The sequence below is a fragment of the Ictalurus furcatus genome, chromosome 7, assembly GCF_023375685.1.
Source record: "Ictalurus furcatus strain D&B chromosome 7, Billie_1.0, whole genome shotgun sequence".
Classification (NCBI taxonomy): domain Eukaryota; kingdom Metazoa; phylum Chordata; class Actinopteri; order Siluriformes; family Ictaluridae; genus Ictalurus; species Ictalurus furcatus.
In genome coordinates, this window is record NC_071261.1 from 26,437,191 (window position 1) to 26,463,174 (window position 25,984).

Sequence of the window (25,984 nt, forward strand, 5' to 3'; positions counted from 1 at the left end):
TCTGTGTACCAAACTACCTGGATGACTGGTTAATTCTAGCACGATCCAGGGAGCTGGCGGTTCAACATCGAGATGTTGTTCTTGCCCACATGAAGAGCTTGAGGCTCAGGTTGAATCTCAGAAAAGTATGCTTTCCCCAGTGCAGTGGACAACTTTTCTAGGGGTTATAGGATTCTACTATGATGAGGGCGTTTCTATCCCCAACATGCGTAGTGTCAATCCTATCAACACTGAGCAAGATAAAGCTGGATCTTGGGAGACTTTTGGGGTGGAGTCCACACATGTGGCTGAGGTCACATCTGTATGCTGCTCCCCCATCGCTCTGCTCCCACAAGCTCTAGCAAGAGTTTGCCAAGACATTCTGCTAGTAGCACCTTTTTGGCCAGCTCAAACATGGTTCTGAGAGATAATATTCCTGCGAGATGGCACTCGTTGGGAGATTCCTGTCCACAGGGATCCACTGTAGACCCAGTAAACTGCACAATAGCTACAGTCCTGGAGCTCCTACAAGAACTTTTCACAGCGGGGTGGGCTCCTTCTACAATCAGGGTTACGTGGCCGCCATTTCGGCCAGCCACGCCCCTGTTGAGGGAGCCTCTGTGGGGCAACATCCTCTAACTTCGAGGTTCATGCATGGTGTCAGATGGTTGAGGCCCATCTGCAGGCCGCGCATACCTTCCTGGGACCTTCTGTGGCCCTGGAAGGTCTGTCGGGTGCCCCATTTGAGCCCCTAGAGTGGATCTACTGTCTCAAGCCGGAGGGCTGATTTATCACCCTCGGCCAGAACTACGGAAACCGTGGGTCTGGCCCCTGAGGGGCACCAGCTCATAGATTCTGGTCTCACAACTGAGATTGTAGAAACCATGTTAAATGCTAGAGCACCATCCACAAGGAAATTGTATGCACTCAAGTGGCGGCTTTTTGTCTTGTGGTGTGAGGAACATCAGCTAGACCCAGTGAACTGCGCAATAGCTACAGTCCTGAAGTTGTTACAAGAACGTTTCTCAGCGGGCTGGGCTCCTTCTACAATCAGGGTTACTTAGCCGCCGTTTCGGCCAACCATGCCCCTATTGATGGAGCCTCTGTGGGGCAACATCCTCTAACTTCGAGGTTCATGCATGGTGTCAGACAGCTGAGGCCCATCTGCAGGCCATGCATACCTTCCTGGGACCTTGCTGTGGTCTTGGAAGGTCTGTCAGGGGCCCCATTTGAGCCCTTAGAATCAGCCTCTGAGAAGCTTCTGACTCTAAAGGTAGCTCTTTTACTGGCCCTGTCATCTCTCAAGTGAGTGGGAGGTCTACAAGCTCTCTCTGTTGCCCCTTCCTGCTTTGACTTTACCCCTGGATTAGCCAAGGCCTTCTTGTATCCTAGGCTGGATTATATTCCTAAAGTGCCTACATCGGCTGCCCACCCTGTAGTGTTGCAGGCTTTCTGCCCTCCTCTGTTCCTCACACCAGAACAAGAGAGGATGCACCTGCTGTGTCCAGTAAGGGCTCTCTGTACTTACGTCCACCGCTCCGGCCAGTGGCGTAAGTTGGAGCAGTTACTGGTCTGCTTTGGCAGCGACAGGAAAGGTGATGCTGTGTCAAAGCAGCGTATCTCTAATTGGATAGTGGAAGCAATCTCTAGGGTTTACGACACGGGGTCTCGCCACGACTCTGGGCATAAGAGCTCATTCCACTAGGGCGGTCGCCTCCTCGAAGGCTTTGTCCAAAGGGGTAAGTGGCTGCAGGGTGGTCTACGCCACACATATTCATTCATTATTACAGCCTGTATATTCATTCCACCCCGGGCTCGAGTGTCTTGCAGTGACCCTCGGGCTTGGGTATTTTTGAACAGGCCGTACCCTCGGTATGACGGAGTGGGTATTCCCGTTCCCATACTGTTATGCTAAATGCAACGTCGAAGATCCCTTTGAAAGGGAACGTCGGGGTTACGCATGTAACCCTGTTCCCTGAGAAGGGAACGAGACGTTGCATAGCACTGTCATACCAGGGCAGGCCTGTGAATTGCGTCTTCGTTTCAGATAATAGAGGGTGGCGGCGTGGTTCACAGGTGCCATATATATATATATCATGCGACGCGCTTAATTGCCACGTCACCTGATCATGGCAGGCCTATAAGTAGAGCCATGATTTTACACAAGCTTCAGATACAGGTCACATACGCAAGGCGTTCCCATACTGTTCTGCTAAATGCAACGTCGAAGTTCCCTTTGAAAGGGAACAGGGTTACATGCATAACCCCGACGTTTCCGCCCATTTGTTTTTCATTTGTTTTGTTGTGCATTTTCTATTTTCAAGGCGTATTGCTTTAAGTTTTCTTTCCTGATGCTTTGACGTTTTCCTTGGTCTACCCGTATGTTTTCCTTTTATAAATTTCCCAATTTGTTTATACTTGCACCAAATTTTGGACACAGCTGATTGGGAACAACCGACATCTTTTGCCACACTCCATGTTGGATTTTCTTCTTGAAGGAGTTTTATAATACCTTCCATTGTTTCAGTTGAAAACTATCTTGTTGGGGCCATGTTTAATTTCAAAAAGTCCAAGATTGCAGTCTGTAAGCACTTTTTAAACTCTCTTTTAACTGCAGACTAATTTTCATTTTTAGACTTGTGTTGATATTTGTTTTAATAATGCAAATTGCCATTAATATGTCATGAATTCAAATAAGTTCATTTAACTTGTTTGAAGTATGTTTCACAAAGCCGGAATGTTCAGCTATTAAACAAATATTGTTTTGTCATATCTGTGTGTTTTTTTTATTATTTGCTACAAAGTTTAAAAAAAAAAAATAAAGCTGGATTAACATCCTCTAAGTGTGGTGATTCCATCATTTTTCTCAGGGGTTGTAGTCTCCTACTGTTGTATGTCAGGTTAGTGCTGATAGCGGCACAGGACTACAGCACCCATCAGCCACTGCACACCACATGTTCATGTCACACACCAAGTCATATGATCACTAACATCTGAACCACATTTATGCACAGTGATCACTAGTATTTAAGTCACGTTTGTATAGCACTCTTTGTACAGCATCTGTTGTAAGTAGCGTTATTGTCAATTGTCATATTCAAGCCATTTTCATGTGTATTCCATGCTTGTCTAGTTTATGTTCATGTTACGTCGTTCTAGCCTATGTTCACGTGTTTCACTCTTACTCTACACTTGCATCCATCTCCAGCCGATCTGTGACAGAATGCTAGACTGAACCATGGCTCCAGCTGAGTTTATCCAGATTATGTCAGACCAGGCTAAGTAGATTCAGGTGAACTAACATTAGCTAAGCTGGATCAAGATGATCCTGGACCAGCTCACAGCTGGGCTCCCTTAAGCCCTCCCCCTGTGCATTGCCTCATACCAGAGAGCAGAGCAACAGCAGGGTTCATACCAGAGGCCAAGGAGGTGGCCTACCCAGTGCAGCTTATACTCGAGGCCGAGGGAGTGCCATCAACAAAACAGCTAATGACTGCTGCCAACACAACAGCCTTCCCTGCACAACCAATGCCAAAGGCTGACAGAGATGCCTCACCAGCTCAGCAATGATGTTCATGCCAGAGGCCGATTGGGGTGCCTCCCAAGAGATGCCCAAGCCAGAGGTTGACAAGGTGGCCCCACAAGCCACGCCCAAGGCCAACATAATCTTGTACATTAAGTCTGCTCTGCCCCGTGTCTCTGGTGAGGACATCTTTGCTCGCCTTCACAGCTCCAAGGAAGTGACTTTGGCCAGTTGCAATGGGGGTACGCCAAGACTGGTCCACATTGATCGGAGCATACCCATCAGACCATGAATATATTGCCTGGCATGAACATGGTCCAGCTCAAAGACCAAAAACAACTGATTATAAAGCTGACTCTGCTGGGTCTGACCACCTCCCTCTGCAACTGGATCCTGGAATTTCTGACTGGGAGTCCCCTGTCCATCAGGATCAGCAACTCCACCTCCAGCACTAGCACACTGAACACCGGCACTCCCCAGGGATGTGTGCTCAGTCCACTGCTGTTTACACTGCTGACTCATGACTGTGCTGAAAAGTTCAGTTCTAATCACATCATCAAGTTTGCTGATGACACTCCAGTTATGGGCCTCATCAGCAACAATGATGAGTCAGCATACAGAGAAGAGGTGAACCAGCTTGCAGAATGGTGTAAAGACAACAACCAGTCTCTCAATGTTGAAAAGACTAAAGAGATGATCGTTAACTTCAGGAGAACCCAAGTGGACCACTCACCACTGCACATCAATGGAACAACTGTAGAGAGAGTTAAAAGCTCTAAGTTTATTGGTGTGCACTTGACGGAGCTCTTCTGGACTCTCAACACCACCTGCTTATCCAAGAAGGCCCAGCGGTGTCTCCACTTCCTGTGGAGGCTGAAGAGAGCCAACTACCAAATTATATTATATGACCTCATGCAGCTAAATTTCTACTGTCTATGATAATAATGAGTCTTTATTTATCACACATACATTACAGCAGAGTGAAATTATTTTCTTCACTTATCCCAGCATGTTAGGAAGTTGGGGTTAGAGTGCAGGGTCAGCCATGATACAGCACCCCTGGAGCAGAGAGGGTTAAGGGCCTTGCTCAAGGACCCAACAGTGGCAGCTTGGCAGTGCTAGGGCTTGAACCCCCAACCTTCTGATCAGTAACCCAGAGCCTTAACTGCCAAGCCACCACTGCCCTATGCAAATGTACTGTATAGTAGAAAAAATAATATAATGTAAAGTTAAGTAATAAAAGTGGATTTTTATATTGCATATGCTTTTGTATTGTTTCATTCAACACACACAACACTTGAATAGAAAATAATAACAATGTATTAAACAATATCCTACAAGTGTCTAAGTAAAGTCTCTAATATTATCCCTTTTTTCTGTTTTCAGAGCCACAGAGACAGAAGGGAAAACACGGTAATTACCCCTGAGTTTGTAAAAAAAAAAAAAATTAGGACTTCTGTCACCCAAATCTGTTTAGAAATCTGAGTAGACAAATGAGATTTACATTTAGAAAGAGGAAAAGTATAATATTAACTTTTCTCACAGCTTATACTTTACATTAATATTCCACCACCTAAATAAATCAATATATATCTATATCTATCTATCTGTCATATATATATATATATATATATATATATATATATATATATATTACACACCACAGACCAAACAATTGGAAACAATATATTGTGAAAACACGCATGAATAAATGTTTTCATACAGGACAGACAGCAACATGTTTATTAGTTTATATTAAGGGTTTTGACTAAATATATCTACAGTAACAGTGTACAGCTGATTGTTGATTTTTTTTTTTTTCTTTTAAAAAAAAAAACTGGTCAGGTAAAAGAAAATATTAGGTATCTTAGACCAAATTCTATTGATGAAACTTGTTTTTGTATTTTACAAATTGATCAATTTGGTTTGTACTTTTAGATCTATAGTTTAAATGTTAGTTATTTGTTATCTAACATTGTTTGGATAAATGTATATAAAATATCACTTAATTATGTTTCACAGATTTAACAGAGAAGAAGAACTTTGCAGGTGAGAATAATATTTACCTTTTTATCTTCATTACAGTTACATAAATCAGGTAGCTTTCACTCTGAACAGAAAATCAGTGACTGAATTTTAACAACAGAGTCTTCACTGTATTTATTATATTTTGTGTAGGCTAATGTTTACAAAAATTACTGATATGAATTATGATCCACTGGAGGACACAAAGGGCAGGTATAATACTCCAGTGTCATGGTAAGCAATGCACAAATAAATGATGCATCACTATGAAACTGAACAGTCAAAAAAATAATCAAATGATGTCAGGATTCATAATAACAACATTAAAGACTACAGTCATGTCACATATGCCAATTGGAGGGTTAATCACTTAATTTGTATAATAATAGGCCTATTACTGACCTCATGCAGATACACAAAATGTGTTAAACACCACATTTTACACATCTAAAGAAAGGTATAGTAGAAAAGTAGAAATATAAAGTTAATTTTTTTTTTTTAAAAAATTGAACTTATGGTTTTATTTGACAAACTCACACTTGAATGTAAAATAATAACAATGTATTAAACAGTATTCTACAAGTGTTCAAGTACATTCTCTAGTATTAACTTTTTTTGTCTTTTTCAGAGCTGCAGAGACAGAGGATGAAATGTGGTAATTATATCTTGTTTATAAAACTTTTAAGACTTTTTTTATGTAGTAATTATGTTTTTTGCAGTTGTCAACAACTGCATCTCACATGGATTCATTTTGGCATATAGAAATGCATAATTCTGAGCCTGAGGACATGAGCAGCTCTAGGTAGTCATCTAGTAATTACGGTATCTCTGACATGGCATGAACACAGTGTCACATGAAGCCAGTCAACCTCATCTTTTCGACTGCTGCACATACAAGAGCGCAACACACTCAGAGGAAAGCACTATCTACCCTCTTCTCTGTACATGACTGCTCAGACGACCATGAGTGGTTAGTGTTGCTGTGATTGACAGGGGAGATTATGCTACCCCTCTAACGCATTTTGGTCTCTTGGACTCCTGGCCAGGGATGGCTGTGGCATCGCTATTATTTAAACTCGCGATCTCCGGACAATAGTGTGAACACTTCCCTGTTGCACCAGATTTGCATTTCTCACAGCTTATAAGTTTACGTATATTGATATATTGATATTCTACCAACACCTAAAACAGAATGAGGTATTTTTGGAGAAAAAAAATCTGTTGATTTCATTTATTTGCTTTGTACTTTTTGTCTATAGTGTAAATATTATTTAAATATTAGTTTAATTTACTGTTAGCTGTATTTGGATAAAACATATAAAATATTGCTTAATTACATGTTTCAGAGTTAGCAGAAAAGAAGAAGTTTGCAGGTAAGAACGAGTTTACCTTTTCATCTTCATTACAATTAAATCAGACAACTTTCACTCAGAAAAACAGCAGTTGAATTTAACAACAGGAACAGAGTCTCTTCACTGTTTATTATATTTTGTGTCGTTCATTCTTTTGTCACGTCACATTTGTCACGTCTGTTCCTCGGAAACAGAAAGTATTAGTTCACCTCTTGAGTCTTCGGGTTTGAGTCGTTCGTTCATCATGTCACAGCCCCACTGCATTCAGCCTATGGAGCTGTGACGGGAGGAACGAACGACTCAAACCCGAAGACTCGAGACGTGAACTGATCATTTCTGTTTCCTGTACAGAACCTACAGGGATGTTGCAGCGCATGCGCGGTCAACACAAAATGAACAAATCACTCTGACATCTCGTTGTTCCCGGGTCATATTAAAGATTTGTTCAAAATGAACGAATCGTTCATGAACGACACATCACTAGCAGACATTAGTGCAGAGAGCAGACGCTGAAGCGGAATGCAGTGTCAGAGGAGACAAGCGGTGCTGTCTTACAGAAACACGTCCACTGGACAAGTTAGATATTGTCACGAGCATCGCAAATGCTTGTATAGAGAAGAAATAAAACATTAAAGCTGCTAATGTGTTACTACTATGAATGGTTTTGTTATGAGAAGATGTTTTACAGTAGCATTTGTTGTTTTGTACAACATATTCTGATTGTCCCATACATGTAGGCTTATCTTTATTCTTATAACTATTTACAGTAATTACCCAATAATGTTGAAGATCCTATAGTTTGTTCTTTACAAATGCATATTACTCTGAGATATGATACACTAGGCTAGGGTCACTGAATCTGACATGTCAGAATTTATAGCTACCAAAATATGTTACCCCTCTTTATTTCATAATAACTGACTATATGGAGCATGGAGTGTGAAATCTGAGTCTAAGTTTACTATTTACACACGGCGGTTAGCATAACGTTAGCTCACTTACTATCAAACGTGGCTAATTTTAGCATTTACATACAGCGGTTAGCATAACGTTAGTTCGCTTACTATCAAACACGGCTAATTTTATCATTTACACACAGTGGTTAGCACAACGTTAGCTCGCTTACTAACGAATGCGGCTAATTTTAGTATTTACACACGAAAGCAGAAACAGAAATAAATCACTAAAGTTTCAGAAGGAAAACATTGTATATTTCTCATCATTGACAGGCTCCTACCATCAAGTGTACAAGATTTCTCTTTTTGAAGGAGATCATTTAAAAATTTTTCTTCTACAAATCCTCTCATAAATCCTAATGAATCTGATCAACTGATGATGATTTAATATTTTTTACCGGCAAACTCACATCTCACTCTGTGTGTTTCTCTCAGTGGATGTGACTCTGGATCCTGATAAAGCTCATCCTGAACTCAGAGTGTCTCCTGATGGAAAAGAAGTGATGGCTGGAGACCAGTGGCAGGATCGGCCTGATACACCACAGAGGTTTGCCGATTATGTTGATGTTGTGGGAAAGCGGAGTTTCTCTTCAAGGAGATTTTATTATGAGGTGCAGGTCAGCGGGAAAACTAAGTGGAATCTTGGAGTCGTGAGAGAGAACATTAACAGGAAGGAGAAGATTACATGGCGTCCTCAGGATGGATTCTGGACTGTGAAACTGAGGAATGAGAATGAGTACTGTGCTTGTGCTGGTCCCGATGTCCTCCTCACACTAAGAGAGAAAGTGGAGAAGGTAGGGGTGTTTGTGGATTATGAGGAGGGTCTGGTCTCCTTTTATGATGTGAAGTCCAACTCTCATATCTACTCTTTCACTGGTCAGTCTTTCACTGACCAACTCTATCCTTACTTCTGTCCTGATTTAAATGAAAGAAGTGGAAATTCAGTACCACTGATCATCTCTCCTGTACTTACGACTGAATGAATTTTCACCACATAGATTTAATCATCTATAAAATGGTGAGAATAAAAAGAAATATTTTAGTTTTCTGGTAAATTTTAGAAATTCATACAGTGGGGGAATTAAGTATTGAATGCCTAAACATTTTTTTCAGTAAATATATTTCCAATATTCATGTCCAATATTCACATGAAATTTTCGTCAGACTTTGGTATTAACTCAAGAAATCCACACATATAAAGAAATCCAAACATTAAAGTCCATAAATAAAGTTATGTGTAATGAAGAGGAATGGCACAGGAAAAATGTATTGAGCACGCTAACTGAAATTTATTTAATACTTCGTGGAGAAGCCTTTGTTTGTAATGACAACTTCAATATGCTTCCTGTATGAATAAATGAATGGGCCGCAGTATTCAGGTGTGATTTTGGCCCATTCTTCTAAACATATTGTCTTTAAATCTTGTTCAATTGGATTCGAGTCAGGTGATTGACTGGGCCATTCTAACACCTTGATTTTTATTCTCTGAAACCAACTGAGAGTTTCCTTTGCTGTATGCTTTGGATTGTTGTCCTGCTGGAACGTCCACCCACGTCTCATCTTCATCATCCTGGTGGATGGCAGCAGATTCTTCTCAAGTATCTTCTGGTAAATCCTCTATTCATCATTCCTTCAATTATATGAAGTCTGCCAGTACTATGCGATGAAAAACAGCCCGACACCATGATGCTTCCACCTCCAAACTTCACTGTTGGTGTAGTGTTTTAAGGGTGATGTGCAGTGCCATTTCTTCTCAAACATGGTGTGTAGTATGACAGCCAAAAAGTTTAATTTTGCTCTCGTCTGACCAGACTACACTCTCCCAGTATTTCATAGGCTTGTCCAAATGAGTTGTAGCAAACTTTAAATGAGCTTCGAAATGCCTTTTCTTTAGTAATGGAGACTTCCTCTTCTTCTTCTTCTTCTTCTTCTTCTTCTTCTTTTCTTCTTCCTCTTTTTCTTCTTCGTATTGCTTTTTTATTATTATTATTTATTCAATTCTGTGTGAATGTGTGAAATTGTTTATGCCTGTAACTTAATATTACCAATGCTTTGGAAATGTAAACTTTTTCCCCATGGTAATAAAGCTACTTAAAATCTCTCTCTCTCTCTCTCACTCACTCACTCACTCAGTCACTCACTCACTCTCACACACACTTGACATATTTAAGCTTTTCTTGTATTAAATCCTATATTCTTTGCCATTTATCCTTTACTGTTTTGAAAATTATGATCTTTTGTAAAGCACTTTGAATTGCTTTTTGTATGAATGGTGCTGTATCAATAGAGATGATGATGATGATGATGATCTACCCAAATCAAAAGGTTTGATTTATTTAATAATAATAATAATAATAATAATAATAATAATAATAATAATAATAAAGAAGAGCTTTTTCTTTAAGTAGAGAATGATAAGTGCAAAAATTACCCTAATATACCCTTAGCTAGCAAACATAATATTTTAAATAGAAAACCACAAGCTTGCTTTGTGTGTGTGTGTGTGTGTGTGTGTGTGTGTGTGTGTGTGTGTGTGGGTCATTCAGGGATGTGCCTGATTCTGATCGTATTGTGCTCATAGTTCATTATAGCAACTTGTTCATTTGTCATTTGTTCATTTCCACATTCCACATAATTTGATGGAAAGCACATTACTCTTGAAACACATTTTTAGATTAGATTTTTGTAAAGCAAAGGTGTTTTAAGTTCATATTTAGGAATAAAAGCATTAAAACAACGGTATAACTGTAAATTTGCCACATTTGTTTTTACAGTAATATAGGTTATTGCTCCCTCACCTATTTAAAAAAAAACAAAAAAAACAGTTTTGTTCTGTATAACAATGCAATTCAGTATGCCTTTACTGTGAACAAACATTACAGAAAAATGTTGTAGATATTAATTACAGAATCATCCTGGTAACTCACCAGTCAGTAATTACTGTAGAGATACAAGATAATTTTTAAAGTGTCAATGAAACGTGAACTTTACTCCCTTTAGAGTGTAGAAATAAAAACTTCTAAACTATAATCTAACTTTAACTTGCTATAAGTTAAGTTCAAAAAGTGTCTTATTACAATAAGGGGTGTAGATCACCCACAACCTCCTGTGGGGGCGGAGAAAAAAAGAAAGAGACTGAAAGTGAAAGTGGTTGCTGTTGCTGCCATTACAGGATGTTTGTGAGAAACATACAAGTGTAGTCAAAGAGTTATAACATTTTCATTCAGTATGTCAAACTATAAGTTTGATGTGCTTTTTGAGGGAAACAACCTCTCAGATGGAGAATTGAAGAAGATTAGAAACTATTTTAAGATCAAGCGGCAGTCTGGAGGAGGAGAGTGTGGAGAAGTGGAAAAAGTGGGAGACAACACCTACAAGATAAGCTTCTTGGAAAAAACAGGTCGGTGAATATGATTAAAATCACAAAAATTCAGACATTTATTATTATTATTATTATTATTATTATTATTACAAGACTTTTCTGTTCTAGTTCAGTTTTGTATAATGTATGCAAGAGTGTGTTTAAGAAAGTAGTGTAACATTATTATTATTATTATTATTATTATTATTATTATTATTATTATTATTATTACAGCACAAGACAGGGTATTAAGCAAAACTGATCATGTAATAAAGCTCCATGGACAAGAAAATATTCACATATCGATAAAGCGTCATGACGTTAAAGAAGAGAAACAGGATCTACCACATACCACATCTGATCAACAAGTAGGTGCTGCATCACTTAACATGTATGTGGTGAAAAAAAAAAGGAACTGCATACTCTGATTTATAGGAAATGCAAAATGAGTTTTCAGAAAATGTATGTACTTGAAACATTTAAAACTACTTGTCACAGTACAGGCAATAAATGCTTTCTTTAAATATCTGTAGTCGCTCACATTAAAGTGGTATGCTTATTTAATGCATTCATTGTGTTTTCCAGGCCACTGGGGATTCATCTCTGCAGAAAGTTTTTAAACTCGACCCATACTTACTGCACTTTCTGAAAGACAATTCAAGCGCAAAGTCAGATTTGGAGGAACAGCTCTTATCTTTGCTAAGCTCCTTTAAGTTAGACATGGTGACTGAGACAGTAGTGGTAGTGAGGGAAGCAGTCCAGACAGGTCAAAATGAGGTTGTTCAGCAGAAGTGGGAAGCAAAGGTGGATTTATTGTTCTCAGACCTACAGGATCGCTACATCATCCATTTTGAGGTGGAGCCTAAGAGGCTAGAGATTATACAAAAAAACTCTTCCCTATTCTCACAAAACATTGGAGTCTATGAAGAAAAAGATTTATCTGTGATTGTTGGAAAAATGAAGGAAGTGGAGAAGTTTTTGAAGGTTATAGATTCATTGCAGTTGCGGCAGCAAGCCCGTAAAGAATGTCTTGTGTCTGAAACACGTTATGCACTTGTGAAAGAGCCATTTGAACAGCAGGTAAAGTCAGAATTTTCAAAGATCGAGATTACACAGGAGCGACCTGGCTGTCTTGTCCTAAAGGGTCCTGAAGAACAAGTCCATTCTGCAGCAACAAAGCTTCAAGAGTTGCTGAATCAAATTCACGAGAAAAAAATCCCACTATCTCAACTCCTCCAAGCATTTTTGTCATCTAGTGGTGCTATTCAGGTCTTTCAGACACGATTTCAACAGAATCTCTGTAGTCCAGTTTTGCTTGAGGTCACAGGCTCCAGCTCAAATCTGGTTCTGCTGAGTTTGTCCACAGGCGCACTTCAGGAAGCAGCAACTGCAATACAGAGAGACCTGTGTGTGGAGACGGTGCTGCTGGAGCAAGCTGAATCTGAGTCACCAGGAATAGATACTTTGAAGAATGCTTTGAGTCCCGCATTACAACAGGCTAATCATGGAACTTCTAAAGTGGAACTTAGCTACGAGCCAGGGCCAGGGTCCTACCCCAGAATGAAGGTGCAACTGGTGGGCTACAGCACTGAAGTCAATAAATTAAAAGATATTATACAGGACTACAAGCAAAACTATGTGGAATACAGTGACACTGTGCCTCTACCTTTAGCAGAAATGGTGTATAATTTCTTTGAACTTCTGCCACTACTAGGTGTGACAGCAACTGATGTAAATCTAGTACCTACATCCTCACATGTCCACATCTCAGGACCTCGGTGTAAAGTAATTGATATGAAAAAGAAACTGCATTCATCATTTAGTCATCTTATATGGGAGAGAACGTCAGTGGATGGTCCCGGAGTCCTGCAGTTCTTTCAAGAGGAAGGTTCAAATATACGAGAATTACTGCAGAGTTCCTGTCATGTTTTGATATCACTCAAAAATAATGTCCAAACAGGTGCTGCAACAGCCAGAAACACAACCTTTGCCAGCCTACCTGCCATACCTGCTTCTGTTTCACATCCAGGTTGCTCTGTGGCCCTGGAAATTGTATTTGGAGGTCTTGAAGATCAGCAGGTGAAACTAATAACTAATTATTAAAACCTTAAAAAGAAAGATCATCTGGTAGTTTTTGTTTGTTTGTTTTTACATTTTTATCTATTATAATATATACAGACAGATAATATTAAAGTAACATTTATCATTTCTTTGCAACAGGCTGATGTACTTGTTGCCCCCATGTTGAATACAAACTTGACCTCAACTAATGTTGGGAATTCCTTGTTAAAAAAAGCAGGGCAACAATTTAAGAATAATTTCGATGTTGCCAAAGGAAGATGCAGAATTACTCCTGGAGATGTGCTGGAGGTAGATGGGACTCCATTACAGTGCAGAAAGGTTTTCTTTATTGAGTGTGTAGCTTGGACTGGAAATGCACACAGCAGTGAACAGGTCAGAAGACTGAAAAAGTCTCAGTGACTGTCAGTTGTAATGTGGTGCTAATTGGTGAGTCTTTAAGACACTGCATATGACACTCTTGTCATTAATTATTTTTATAGGCATTACGCTGTGGACTTGAACGTGCTCTGGCACTTTGTGAACAGCAGGCATGGAGCTCAGTTGTTTTTCCAGTAATTGGACCCGGAGTGGCACTAGCTGTACCTGTACAAAATGCTACTAATATCCTGACAGGGGCGATTGGGACTTTTGGCCAGGCTGGATCCGCTCGTTCTCTCAGGACCATACGAATTGTAATAATGCCTAATTACCCAGATTCTGAACAGGTAAGAGAATATCATTTGTCCATTTGACACAGATAACATGTATTTAGTTTTGAACTTGTTTTATTATACATGTAACATTTATATGATGGGGCATACTCTCATTATAACAACTAACTAACATTTGCACATTTGTCAACTTCCTGTTTTTCCTCATATTATTTGTCCACAAGACTCATAATATAATCTCTAATTATAGTATCTAATTATAACCCTGTATAAATTATGACTACTTGCAAAACCCTACTAATCAAATGAATAAATATGTAATAATATATTAATAATTCAATAATTGAATGAATATATCATAATTGAATTTTCAATTGAAAATCTTACTGCTCTGACACTATGGCTAATTATTTAAGTTAGATTTGAATAATTCCGGTGATAAATTAAAGGTTTTGATATTGCCATAATTCTGTGCAATATTGTAATTCTCCATCCATCCATCCATCTATGGATGGATGGATTGTAATTCTCTCTAATTCTCTGCAAATCTCTCCCATGTTGTATTTTTTAAACTTTCTAAACAAAACTAAACTTAGAAAACTTAGAAGGCACTTACTAAGAACTACCACAACGTGGCACTAAAGTCACAACAATTATTTAAGAGTGTTTCCCCCCCCACTGTTATTTTCAACATTAGATAAACATGGCAGTCAATACTGGGTTAAATTCAATAATGGTGGATCACACAGGACAGGGTAAGTGTGTTTTTTAAGTATCTCTTTCATTATTAGGGATAATGTTTGTGCATATTTGACTACATCATTTGAACTATTTTTAAGCATATTCCATGGTCTCCAACAGCTGCTTTTCAGTCTCTAATCTCGGAAATTGATGAAATTACCATCCCAGTGGCCAGATGTCAGGTCCATCTGATATTTGGAGACATCAGCAATGAGACGACAGATGTCATTGTAAACACCACAGACTTTAATGACTTACAGACAGGTGCTGTTTTATCCTGAACACTGCATGCATCCGTTTTGTTCTGTTCTTTTTCTATGAAAGGGCGAAAATCCTGCTTAATTATGAAATGTCTGTTTTTCAGATGTGTGCAGTGACATCCTTACGATTGCTGGACCGCAAGTCAGAGCTGCTATAACAGGAGGTAAAAACAAAAACATCAACAACAAAAACCCAAGCAATACTCAGATTGGTTTATGCAAATGTTGCTTTCTAATTCAAGGTTCTTGTCAATATACATATAAATAATTGTACAATGTGATGAAACATGTTTAAGCTGTTCTCAGGGGTATAAAACAAGTAACATAAAAAAATCAGTTCACAGAATCAGTAAAACAAAATTTTACAGTGAGCAAAGAGTGCAAATTAGCCTTGTAATTTACAATAGGTCACATTATGAAGGTCATTTTTAACTGTGTGCGAGGTAATAAAAGTAATATAATAAATATAAATAATATAGATAAAGGGCAGTGGAATGTGTAAACAGTGGAAACGAAGGCAAAGAGTCACTTACTGTTGTGCCAACACTTGGGTGTGTGTGTGTGTGTGGGTGGGTGGGTGTGTGCGTGGGTGTCAGAGTCTACAGATCTACTAGTGTTACAGGTCTAACTAGTTTGCAGCATGATGCTAGAAGCTGTTTCTTAGTCTTGTGGTTTGGGTTCTGTACCCTCTAGTATTGTTTCCCAGATATTAGAGACTGTGGTTGCAGTGTGTCTAATCTGAGATGATACTGTTGGCTTTCTTCAATCATCTGTGATTATGGATGTCCTGTATGGAACGGAACACAGCTCTGGTAATGAAGTGGTCTGTTTTCACCTCCCTTTGTAGATCTCTGTAGTCAATAACAGTGGTGCTTTAATAAACTGTAATAAATTTTAATACCACTGGTTACCATGTACTAGTTGGTGTGGAGCTATAGGGTGGGGGTCAGATTAACTTTCTTCAGTTTCTTTAGAAAGTGGACGTTTTGACCACTTGCATCTTGTTGAGCAGGTGTGATATGTTATCTTTTCAAGATTAACTCACCCATATAGAATTAAGCTGCCTATGGCTGGACCATAATACATGATTTATACAATCCTAACCGATATTGAAAATGTGAGAGACAAGACAGAGAGAATCAGAATAGACAGTGTCTACTTAACAACAGACACTGTCACAAAGCAGTTTTATAGAAATCTGGATGTAGATTTATATTTAGATCCCTAATGAGCAAGCCAGAGTCAACAGGGGCAAGGACAATCTCCCAGAGATGACATGAGGAAGAAATCTTGAGAGGAACCAGACCCATAAGGAAACCCATTCTCTTCTGGGTGATACAAGAGATAGTTTGATTATAAATCATTACTCCTCTACAACTCTAGACTATAAAGGCAAACCGTACTAAATGTGTTGAAAGAATGTTTAATATGAGCATATTGTGAATAGGCGAAAATGAGCACAGACCAGTCTTTATGATTACAGCAGCAGTTCTTTTGGACAAAAAGTCAACAGAAAGTGAACAGTATCTAGGTGAGATTATCTAGTAAGGGTGAGACATGTTTTGGGAAGTGCAATCTTTAGGGTATTCCATTGGTTTTGTTGACATTAAGGGAGAGATTGTTGTAAGTGCATGATTTTTGTGTTGAGTTTCACCTTCACTCTCTAAGCTTCCTACTATAGATGTGTTGTCAAAAAAAAACTTGATAATGGTGTTTGAGTCATACCTGGTGACATAATCATGGTGTCGAACAGTACAGATATTTTACAGACATGTGGACATCCTGTGTAAAGAGTGAGTGTGGGGAAGAAGTGTGATCACCCAGCCTAACAGCCTAAGATCTTAAGATTGTTTTATTACTTCTCAGAATACCGAATGTACACACTTGGAAAGGATGATGTATTTTTAAAAATGCTGAGCTAACATGGTTGAATCGGATTTTTACAGAGGTATTCTTTTCCAGTAATCAAGGAATGCAAATGAGTCCAACAGCTTAGTAACTGTATACTCATCAGTAGATATAGCGAGTGCAGTAATTGCTAAGGTGTCCCTGTCAGAGTTGTTGACAAAATTAGCTCCAAATTCAGGCTCTAGGTGTTTTGGGAGTCTTGATGCCATTCTTCAGACTGTGTCTGGCTTTTTGCTTTGATGTCTGTTAAATTAAATCAGTAATGAAACCTTGATTTGTCTCCTTCTGGCCTTACATGCACCATCCCCTCTGTACTTTTCACATGCTTCAAGGACTGTTGTGTGTGTTTTAAGAAATTTGGCTGATTTTACCAAAGTGGTGCTGGTGGCTCCAGTACAGGAGCAGTACAGTTCAGTGTGTCTGAGTACTTTTTCCTGAACTCTAATGCAGATAAAAAGAGGCAAGAGTTTACCCTTCACATATTTTTTCCCTAATTCTAGTGCAGGTAAATAAAGGAGAAATCCATATCACTCAGCCTGGAGGTTTCCCCTGCAAGGCGATTATGCATGTGTGTGGAGAAAAGGATACAAACATTATTAAAAAACTGGCGCATAAGATCCTGCTCGATTGTGAGCAAAATGGCTACCAGTCAGTGGCCATTCCTGCAATCTGTGCTGGTCAGTATTTGTGTGTATAAATCTTCATTTATATAGGAAATATATTAAAAATGAACAAAACTTGAATATCACATTTACACAAGTCTTGAGACACATTTGTAGGACACACAAATATCTGTTCAGGTAGCATGCATCCCATTTTCTTTAATTTCTATCATCCTTGAGATTTTTTTTATGACCAATAATGTACTGTGATTAAAATTTCCCTGGGGTAAATTCAGTTGATTTCCAATCAAAAAACAAGCTAATGAGGTCAAAGGAATTGTCTGTAACCAGAGTCAGGATTGTATTTAGGAACAGATCTGGGGAAGGGTACAGAAAAATGCAGCTTAAAAGGTAATAAACAAAACCGTGTCTTCCATAGTCTGCATAGTGCTAATAGTGCAAACAGGGGAGAAGAGCTGTAGTCAGGAAGGTGGACAAGAACCTGAGGAGAACCAAGATGGGACAAACCATTTGTTCGTAAAAGGCCCATGATGGCATGAAAGTGTGTTATATTAAGTATTATATTTGGAGAAAACCAGGCACTGTTCAGCAGTTGGCCAGTTCCATCTCTTTAGTCAGGCTTGATGTTGGAAACATCAAGGTTTTTCACCAGCAGAGCCTGGGAGGCTTGTCTGGATCAAACTTACAGATGAATAGATCAAAGTACAAACATCAGCTTAATGAAAGAGTCGACAGGACTTGACAATGACCCAACACACACATCCAGTACAATTTTGGAGTGGCTTTGGGACATGTCGGTAAATGAACAAACCTAATCAAATATGTCTAGAGAGACATGAAAATAATGGCACCTCCAGTCCAACCAGGCAGGTTCTGCAGAAAGGAATGGGAGAAAATCCCTGATGCATTAAGATTGTAGCATCACATACAAGACAATTTAATGCTGTAATCCTTGCCAAGACATAGTATTGGATAATGTCTGAATACTTATGTAAATGTGATTTCAGTTTTTTTACAAAACGTTATACAATATGTAAAATATTTAAAACATATATATATATATATATATATATATATATATATATATATATATAGATATATATATATATATATATATATATAGATATATAGATATATATATATATATATTTCACCTCTTACAGCCTCAGAAACACTTTGTAGTGAAAGTAAAGTGTAATTAATTGCTGAAATGCTGAAAATAATTAACCCTGTGGGCCGTGTAGGTAAAGGAGGCTTAGATGCCCGTTTGGTGGCCCAGGCTATTCTCCAGGGTGTGAAGGATGCTACAATGCAAGCTAACCTCAACACCATTAAAAAAATTCACATTGTTCTGATGAAAATCCATGTTTTTTTGGAGTTTAAAGCTATGGCACAGCAGATCTTTGGCAGATTTACCCAGATGACAGGTGAGAAAATACATATCTGTTACTACAATTCTTACATCAATTATTATAAGACTTAACTTGAGAGTAAACATGTCTGTGTCCACAGCACCGTCCATCATTTCATAACTGTCATAGCGTGCACAGAATACAATGAACAAATGCACAGTAAGACCTGCAAGTTCACTGCCTTTGTCTGATCACTGTCTTTCTTTTGTCTTTACCAGCTCCTTTGCTGTTCACACCTCACAGAGCTGCTCCATCTTCTTTGACCCTAGACCTTAGCTCTCTTATTCAGTCTCTTCCAGACCAGCATGTCACAGCTGAATTTCTTGTAGTGGGGTTAACTAATGATGAGGTCTCAAGGGCCTGTCAAGAGCTTCATCGAGCATATAAAAGACACTGCTCTTCTCATTTTGTTTCACAAGAGGAACTTAAAAACTTAACTTCAGTTGATTTTGATGATATCAAAAATGTGACTTCACTGGGTGTTCAGATAAGCGAACGTGGCCCTGATGGGTTGGAAGTTAGTGGACTTACAAAAGGGGTAAATGAATTCACGCAACTGATCCGAGGGGCTCTTGTCAGGCAGGTATGTAGAAGATTTGAGTGGAATCGTGTAATAAAATATTTCCAATATTTGTGGCTCTATTTAATTGTCAAGCAGTAAAAAAGAAGTTCAGCAGGACACAATGCTATTCAAGTGATATTCAGTCTGCTCAATTTATGGAAGGCCTGATAACTGTGTAAACATGCAGATTTCTGTCATTGTAGGTGAGAGAGAAAGAGCAGGACTCCATTTTTTCCCGTGTCAGCTGGTGCATTTTGGGATCAAGAGGAATCTGGGAGAGGTTACCTAAAGAGGCTCATCATCAGCTGGAAAACAGGAATGTTGGTGGAGGGATACTGGATGCACAAGCACAAAAATGGACAGTAAATCTGACAAAGATGAAAGCCACAGCAATCACATCTAGAACTGTGACAAAAATCAAACGACTGGAGAACTTGTCAGGTGCAAGGACACTTGATTGTTCAATTAATTAATCAAACTAGAAAAAAATAACTGATTTAATTTACTCTTATTGGTTTATTTCTGTGACTCAGATTTCGTTTTTCCACTTTACTGTGACAGCATGACCACAGGGGAGGTTCTAAAGGTGGTTCCTCTGCAATCCAGTACAAAAGAGTACGAAAGAGTGAAAAGTGACTTCAAGAGAACAGTCGCAAAAGCAGTCGTCAAGGTGTGTTGCATAGACTGAATATAAATGAATGAACTAATAGGAATGTAGCTGTTAAGAAATTACAGAGAGAGAGAGAGAGAGAGAGAGAGAAAAGAGGGTGTTGATACAATATAAATTGTACACCAGAAGTAAGCAATCGGTAAAAACAACTCTTATACTTTTTTTTTCCACAGATTGAGCGGATTCAAAATGTGAATTTGCGCCGGGCCTACGAAGTTCGTAAGAAAGAGTTGCAAGATACAAACGGGACAGTTGGGGCAGGGGAGAGAGTCCTATACCATGGGACCACAGCTGACGCCTGCGCTTCTATACAGCGCAGTAACTTTAACCGCAGATTTGCTGGACAAAATGGTAATGGTTAATTGACTACTTGACCAAAATTCATCACTCATTTATATGGTTTCAAAAATTTTCAAGTTAAATTAGTGGACTAAAATTGAGCTTTTTTTTCTTTCTCTTTAGCAACGGTGTATGGACTCGGGACATACTTTGCTGTGGATGCCAGCTACTCAGCTAATCCCACGTACTCTGTACCTTCAGCAGATGGGACACAGCTCATGTTTGTGACACTTGTTCTGACAGGTCATTACACCCAGGGGAAAAGTGGCATGATGGTTCCACCTCCTCGCTCGTCACAGGATCCTAATGACAGATTTGACAGTGTGGTTGACAACGTGAACAAACCCAGCATGTTTGTGGTGTTTCATGACTGCCAGGCCTACCCAGACTACCTCATCACATTCAAATGATGAGGACTTGATCACTAAAAAACACTCAAAAGCCAATCACCGGGAGTATGCCAGGTTTAAAAAGTAATCCCATAGAGCATATTTTTGTCTATTACCAGCTGGGCTGAGAGCAATACTTGGGATTAATTGTATGCCTGTCAAATCCTGACAATTTGTCACCGTATGTCTGTGTCCCCATAATTTGTCCATTAGCTCTAGAATATTTAAATGGACACGATAAACCCCAATCATTTTCATTTGGTCAGCATCAACAGAGCAATGCAGGAGTTAATATTAAACTTCTGGGGTCACAGTATAAATAACTAATTTTCTTAAACATTGGAAGCCAATCTGTTATGAATTACATCTTAAATATGTGTGTTTATGTCACATAAGTCGCATATATGTGTATTTCCTATTTCTTTTTTAGTTTATCTGTATAATTCTGGGAAGAAGTACCTAGAACTATAGTTTTATATAATACAATGATTGCTACAGTTCTTACCAAAAATTATTCCCATGCCAATTCTGTAGGGCAAACTTTGTGTCTCAATATCCATTCAGAATTAACAACAATTATTTGATGAGATATTTCACCCATTTTCATTGGAACTGCCCCCACATGTCTCATTTCTATACCTACAAGATTTGCGTCAGATTGATATTAAGCAATTACTTGGGAACCTATATGTAGGTGTGAACAAAAAACCAAAAAAAAAGCATGTTCAGACAAGAGCTTAGTTGGAATGTTTCACTGAAGTAGGTTTCAGTTTGTTCAGCCAACAATGTATATGATTATTCACTAGTAAAACTTTTTAAAATTCTTGTATATAACATTATCATACATTGTACAAAGGAAGGATTTGGTGTGTTTTTGTTTGTTTGGGTTTTTTTTTTTTCTTCCTTATGATTACACAATATTAAGAAATATAAGATTCTGCTCTGTGATATAATTTGATCGCTTTACTTTTTACATACAAAAAACACAAGATAAATAACCTGAATAAGTTATGTGCTAATAGACAACATTGTGAATTAGTCACAAATATTATATTGGTAAGAAACTGAGAGAAATTGGTGGGCTTGTACAGCACGATTGGGCTGATTTTCTTTTTTTCTGCCTTTAGAATCTGATTAAAACCATTATGTTTACTAGCCACCCTGATCTTTTCCTCCCTCCTGTCTGCTCAGATCCCACAGTGGAGATACTGTCTCACAAATTGCTGAAAAGTTAACACTGGCTATGATTGAAAGGTGTCAGAACACACAGTGCATCACAGCTTGCTGCATATGGGGCTGCGTAGCTGCAGATCAGTCAGCGTGCCCACGCTAACCCCTGTCCACCGCTGAAAGAACTGGACCATGGAGCAGTGGAAGACAGTGTCCTGGTCTGATGAAACATGTTTTCTTTTACATAATTTGGATGGCCCTGTGCATGTGCATCATTTACCTGGGGAAGTGATGGCACCAGGATGCACTATGGGAAGAAGTCAAGCGGGCGGAGGAAGTGTGATGCTCTGGGTAATGTTCTGCTGTGAAACCTTGGATATTGGCATTCATGTGGATGTTACTTTGACACATACCAACTACCTAAACATTTTTGCAGACCAAGTACACCCCTTTATGGCATTGATATTCCCTAATAGCAGTGGCCTCTTTTAGCAAGATAATGTGCTCTGCCACATTGCAAAATTGTTCAGGAATGGTTTGGGGAATATGACAAAGGTTCAAGGTGTTGACTTGGCCTCCAAATTCCCCAGATTTCAATCTGATCGAGCATCTGTGGGATGTGCTGGACAAACAATTCTGATCCATGGAGGCCTAATCACACAACTTACAGGGCTTAAAGGATCTGCTGCTAAACTCGTGGTGCCAGATACCACAGCACACCTTCAGAAGTCTTGTGGAGTCCATGCCTCGACGGGTCAGAGTTGTTTTGGCAGCACAATGGGGACCTACAAAATATTAGGCACGAGGTTTTAATGTTATGGCTGATCAGTGTATCTATCTACTTATCTGCACAGTGCCGGATGTTCGATATACAATGTGTAGTCCATAACTTTTACTTTTTTGTATCAATTGTATTCACCATGTCTTGAGTACTTAAGAATACATTTTTGTTCACTGTCACTCGTCACATCTTACTGGTCACTTTATTAAACACGCTTGTCTTGTAGGTGTACAGTGAGTGATCAAAGCTCATGTTTATCCAAATAAACTATTCTACTTTGGCTGATTATCTTTGTTTTGGTTTAGCAAGTCAGGACCAGATAGAAGGACCAGTCTCTACAGTAAAAGTGATTTAAGAAGAAATTCTCTTATAGTAAGCAACCCCCAGCAACACTCTCTTTACGGTAGTGTGACATCGGAGCTGACCTCCAGCTGAACCACACAGAGAGATAAATTGCTCATTGTATCATTGCATGCTTAAACCTGTCCTACAGTCCTGTGCTTGAGGAGAAGGATGAATCTGCATTATGGAGGAAAATGAGTTAACATTACTGGAAAAGCATTTCATTTCATGTGGAGGATGTCTGTTATGCAATCTCTCACTTTCACTGGAAGCAGGAGGGCTATAAAAGAGCCCTAGGATCAGCTTCTTATCTGAGAACTCCTGAAGCACTTGACACAAGAGGTCTCCTGAATTTCTCTTTTTAATTTATTTTATTTTAATTAAAAAATAATGAAACCCTCAGCTCTAGCTATCTCTTTTTTAACTTGTGCTCTCTTGGTAATTACGGAAGGTAAGTACATTTTGTTGAATATTTACTTTTCTTTACAGAGCTGGATAAATTACTGGTTTCTTAAGAAGCCATAAAATATGTAATAAAATATCATGCATTTAAGTTTATTTCATTAACGTGACAACTTGTACATAGTTACTAAATGCATCTTTCTTATCAGTGCAATAGAAAAATGTTTTTAAGGTTAAGGTTATTCACATCTTTATCAGAGAAGTTGTGCACTTTACTGATAAAATTTGTCTTCTTCAGCAGGACTTCCACCCATACAGCACCGATGTCGGTGTACAGAAACAGTGGATAAAGAAATCGCTGATAATAGAATTGTGACGCTGGAGATTTTTCAACCTGGTCCTCACTGCAAAGATACAGAAGTAATGTAAGTATAAATGAAATTATTATAAAAAAATTTTTTCCCCAATTCATTTTAACACTTTGCAATAATAGCTGCAGAATATATATATATATATATAGAGAGAGAGAGAGAGAGAGAGAGAGAGAGAGAATAACAACATGTCTTGTACTTGCAGCGCTACAATAAAATTCCGTAAAGTATTTACATTGTGCCTCAACCCCAAAGACGCATGGGTTCAGAAGGCCCTCAAAAAGTAAGTTTCACATTACAGATTTTCCTCTCATATTACTCTCACCTATACACATGAATGTTTCACTAGTACTCATTAGTAATTTTAATAACACACAACATTGTATTTGATGCAAATTGATAGGACTGAATTTAATCTGGTTTGCGTCTCATAAATCTAGCCTAACTTCCTTAAACTGTGAGTTATCAACTAACATTAACATTACCATCTTTCTCTTCCTCCCTGCAGAAGGAACCTGGCACCATAAAATGCTACTGCATTGAAGATGGCTGAACAAGAAAAGAAAGAAGAGCTGAAGATGCAAAAACGTCTTAACATCCTCCGTGTTTCTTTACTCATCATATGAGTAATTATCTAAGTGCTCACAGAGTATTTTTATACAATCGTCTGTATCTAATAAAACCAACAGATTTCTATTTTTAATTGCAACAATTTAGGAACATTTCATGAATATTACTAATAAAGTGTTTTCAAAAAATCATTCTATACTGTCTGTTATTCACAGCTTCATATTCATGCTTTAGTTGCTTTGCCAGTGAGTCAGATAAATATAACTGGATCAGACACAAATATAAACAATGAGCATCTCTGTAAGACATGCAACCCCTCCTGTAGAAGTTCCTTTAAAGTGATCTGACATTGTCAAATAAATTAAATTAAAGTCTACAGATATATCTTAATTTTTAATCTATAATTTTGTCACATTTTGCTCCCACTTTTAATCTGGTTGTCTTAGATCCTATTATGTATGAACAAATATTTCATACGGAATCAGAAGTTTGCATCTAGTTGGCTTATGACTTTGGCTTATATATATAAGGGTTAGGTGTTTCAAGTTGGGGGTTAGGGTTAGGTGTTTCAAGTGGCAGAATTATTATATTAGTGACCTGTAGCAAGAATCTGAAAGGTGAATTTTATAATGCAGGTGAGATTATTATTGTTGTTGTTGTTGTTGTTATTGTTAATAATAATAATAATAATAATAATAATAATAATAATAATAATAATAATAGTAATAATAATGAGTGGATTAATGTGAACATAAAACACTTTCTCCCATTTCATTTCTTCTCTTGTTTATACAATACAGGTGGGTAAATGCCTTAAACTACAAATATAGCCCCAAAACTGTGAGATAACTTCATATTAAATACATCCCTGATGTTAAATTGTATATCTGATCGGCAGTATAGTCTTTAAAACTGAATGGAAATGTTTTTCATGTCTTTCCTTAGGTTCAAGATGGTGCCCGCTATATTTTTAGGTTATAAAATGCATTTGTAAGGCTTGCAAGTATATACACTATTGGATTCAAATGGTTCTGTTTATTTTATGATGGAAAGTGTAAGTGTTATACTGCGTAGATAGTTTTTTTTTTCTTTATGAGTTATTAATGAGTAATTAATAAGCAGGCTATGGTTAAAGAACTTAGCCAATGGTTTGTTCCTTTCTAGATAACAATTGTATTTTGTATTTAGGTTCATTAATACTATTATTCTGCTAATATGCTTGTTGTTTATTGTATACTTGTTTGTTACAATAATTTGCATGTTTATTGTATATTGTTTAACTGTTTAAAAAAACATGCCTTGGGCCTTGAGTCCATGCCTCGATGGGTCAGAGTTGTTTTGGCGGCACAATGGGGGCCTACAGAATATTAGGCAGAAGGTTTTAATGTTGTGGCTGATCTGTGTATCTGTGTAGATATATCTGGGCAGAGCTGGATGTTTGATATACAATGTGTAGTCCATAAGCGTTTACTTTTTTGTATCAATTGTATTCACCATGTCTTGAGTACTTAAGAAT

The 25,984-nt window shown here is 38.3% G+C and overlaps 1 protein-coding gene across 1 annotated transcript; it reads left to right on the forward strand.

Moving 5' to 3' along the window:
* Positions 1–10,991: 10,991 nt before the first annotated feature.
* On the forward strand, positions 10,992–24,640 carry LOC128610716 (protein mono-ADP-ribosyltransferase PARP14). The gene is made up of 18 exons (XM_053630133.1): positions 10,992–11,235; positions 11,431–11,564; positions 11,782–13,275; positions 13,417–13,650; positions 13,758–13,982; positions 14,626–14,683; positions 14,790–14,933; positions 15,034–15,093; positions 17,338–17,514; positions 18,705–18,887; positions 19,091–19,455; positions 19,638–19,875; positions 19,968–20,104; positions 20,278–20,455; positions 20,567–23,576; positions 23,829–23,952; positions 24,104–24,181; positions 24,407–24,640. The coding sequence occupies exons 1-15, from the start codon at positions 11,064–11,066 to the stop codon at positions 20,851–20,853; spliced, it is 4,086 nt and encodes a 1,361-aa protein (XP_053486108.1). The 5' UTR covers positions 10,992–11,063; the 3' UTR covers positions 20,854–23,576; positions 23,829–23,952; positions 24,104–24,181; positions 24,407–24,640.
* The last annotated feature ends 1,344 nt before the right edge of the window (positions 24,641–25,984 follow it).

Coding starts and splice junctions, on each gene's coding strand:
- LOC128610716 (XM_053630133.1), top strand. CDS start 11,064: ATGTCAAACTATAAGTTTGATGTGCTTTTTGAGGGAAACAACCTCTCA. Junction 13,651..13,757: donor ATGCACACAGCAGTGAACAG/GTCAGAAGACTG, acceptor TTATTTTTATAG/GCATTACGCTGTGGACTTGA. Junction 19,876..19,967: donor ACGACTGGAGAACTTGTCAG/GTGCAAGGACAC, acceptor TCTGTGACTCAG/ATTTCGTTTTTCCACTTTAC.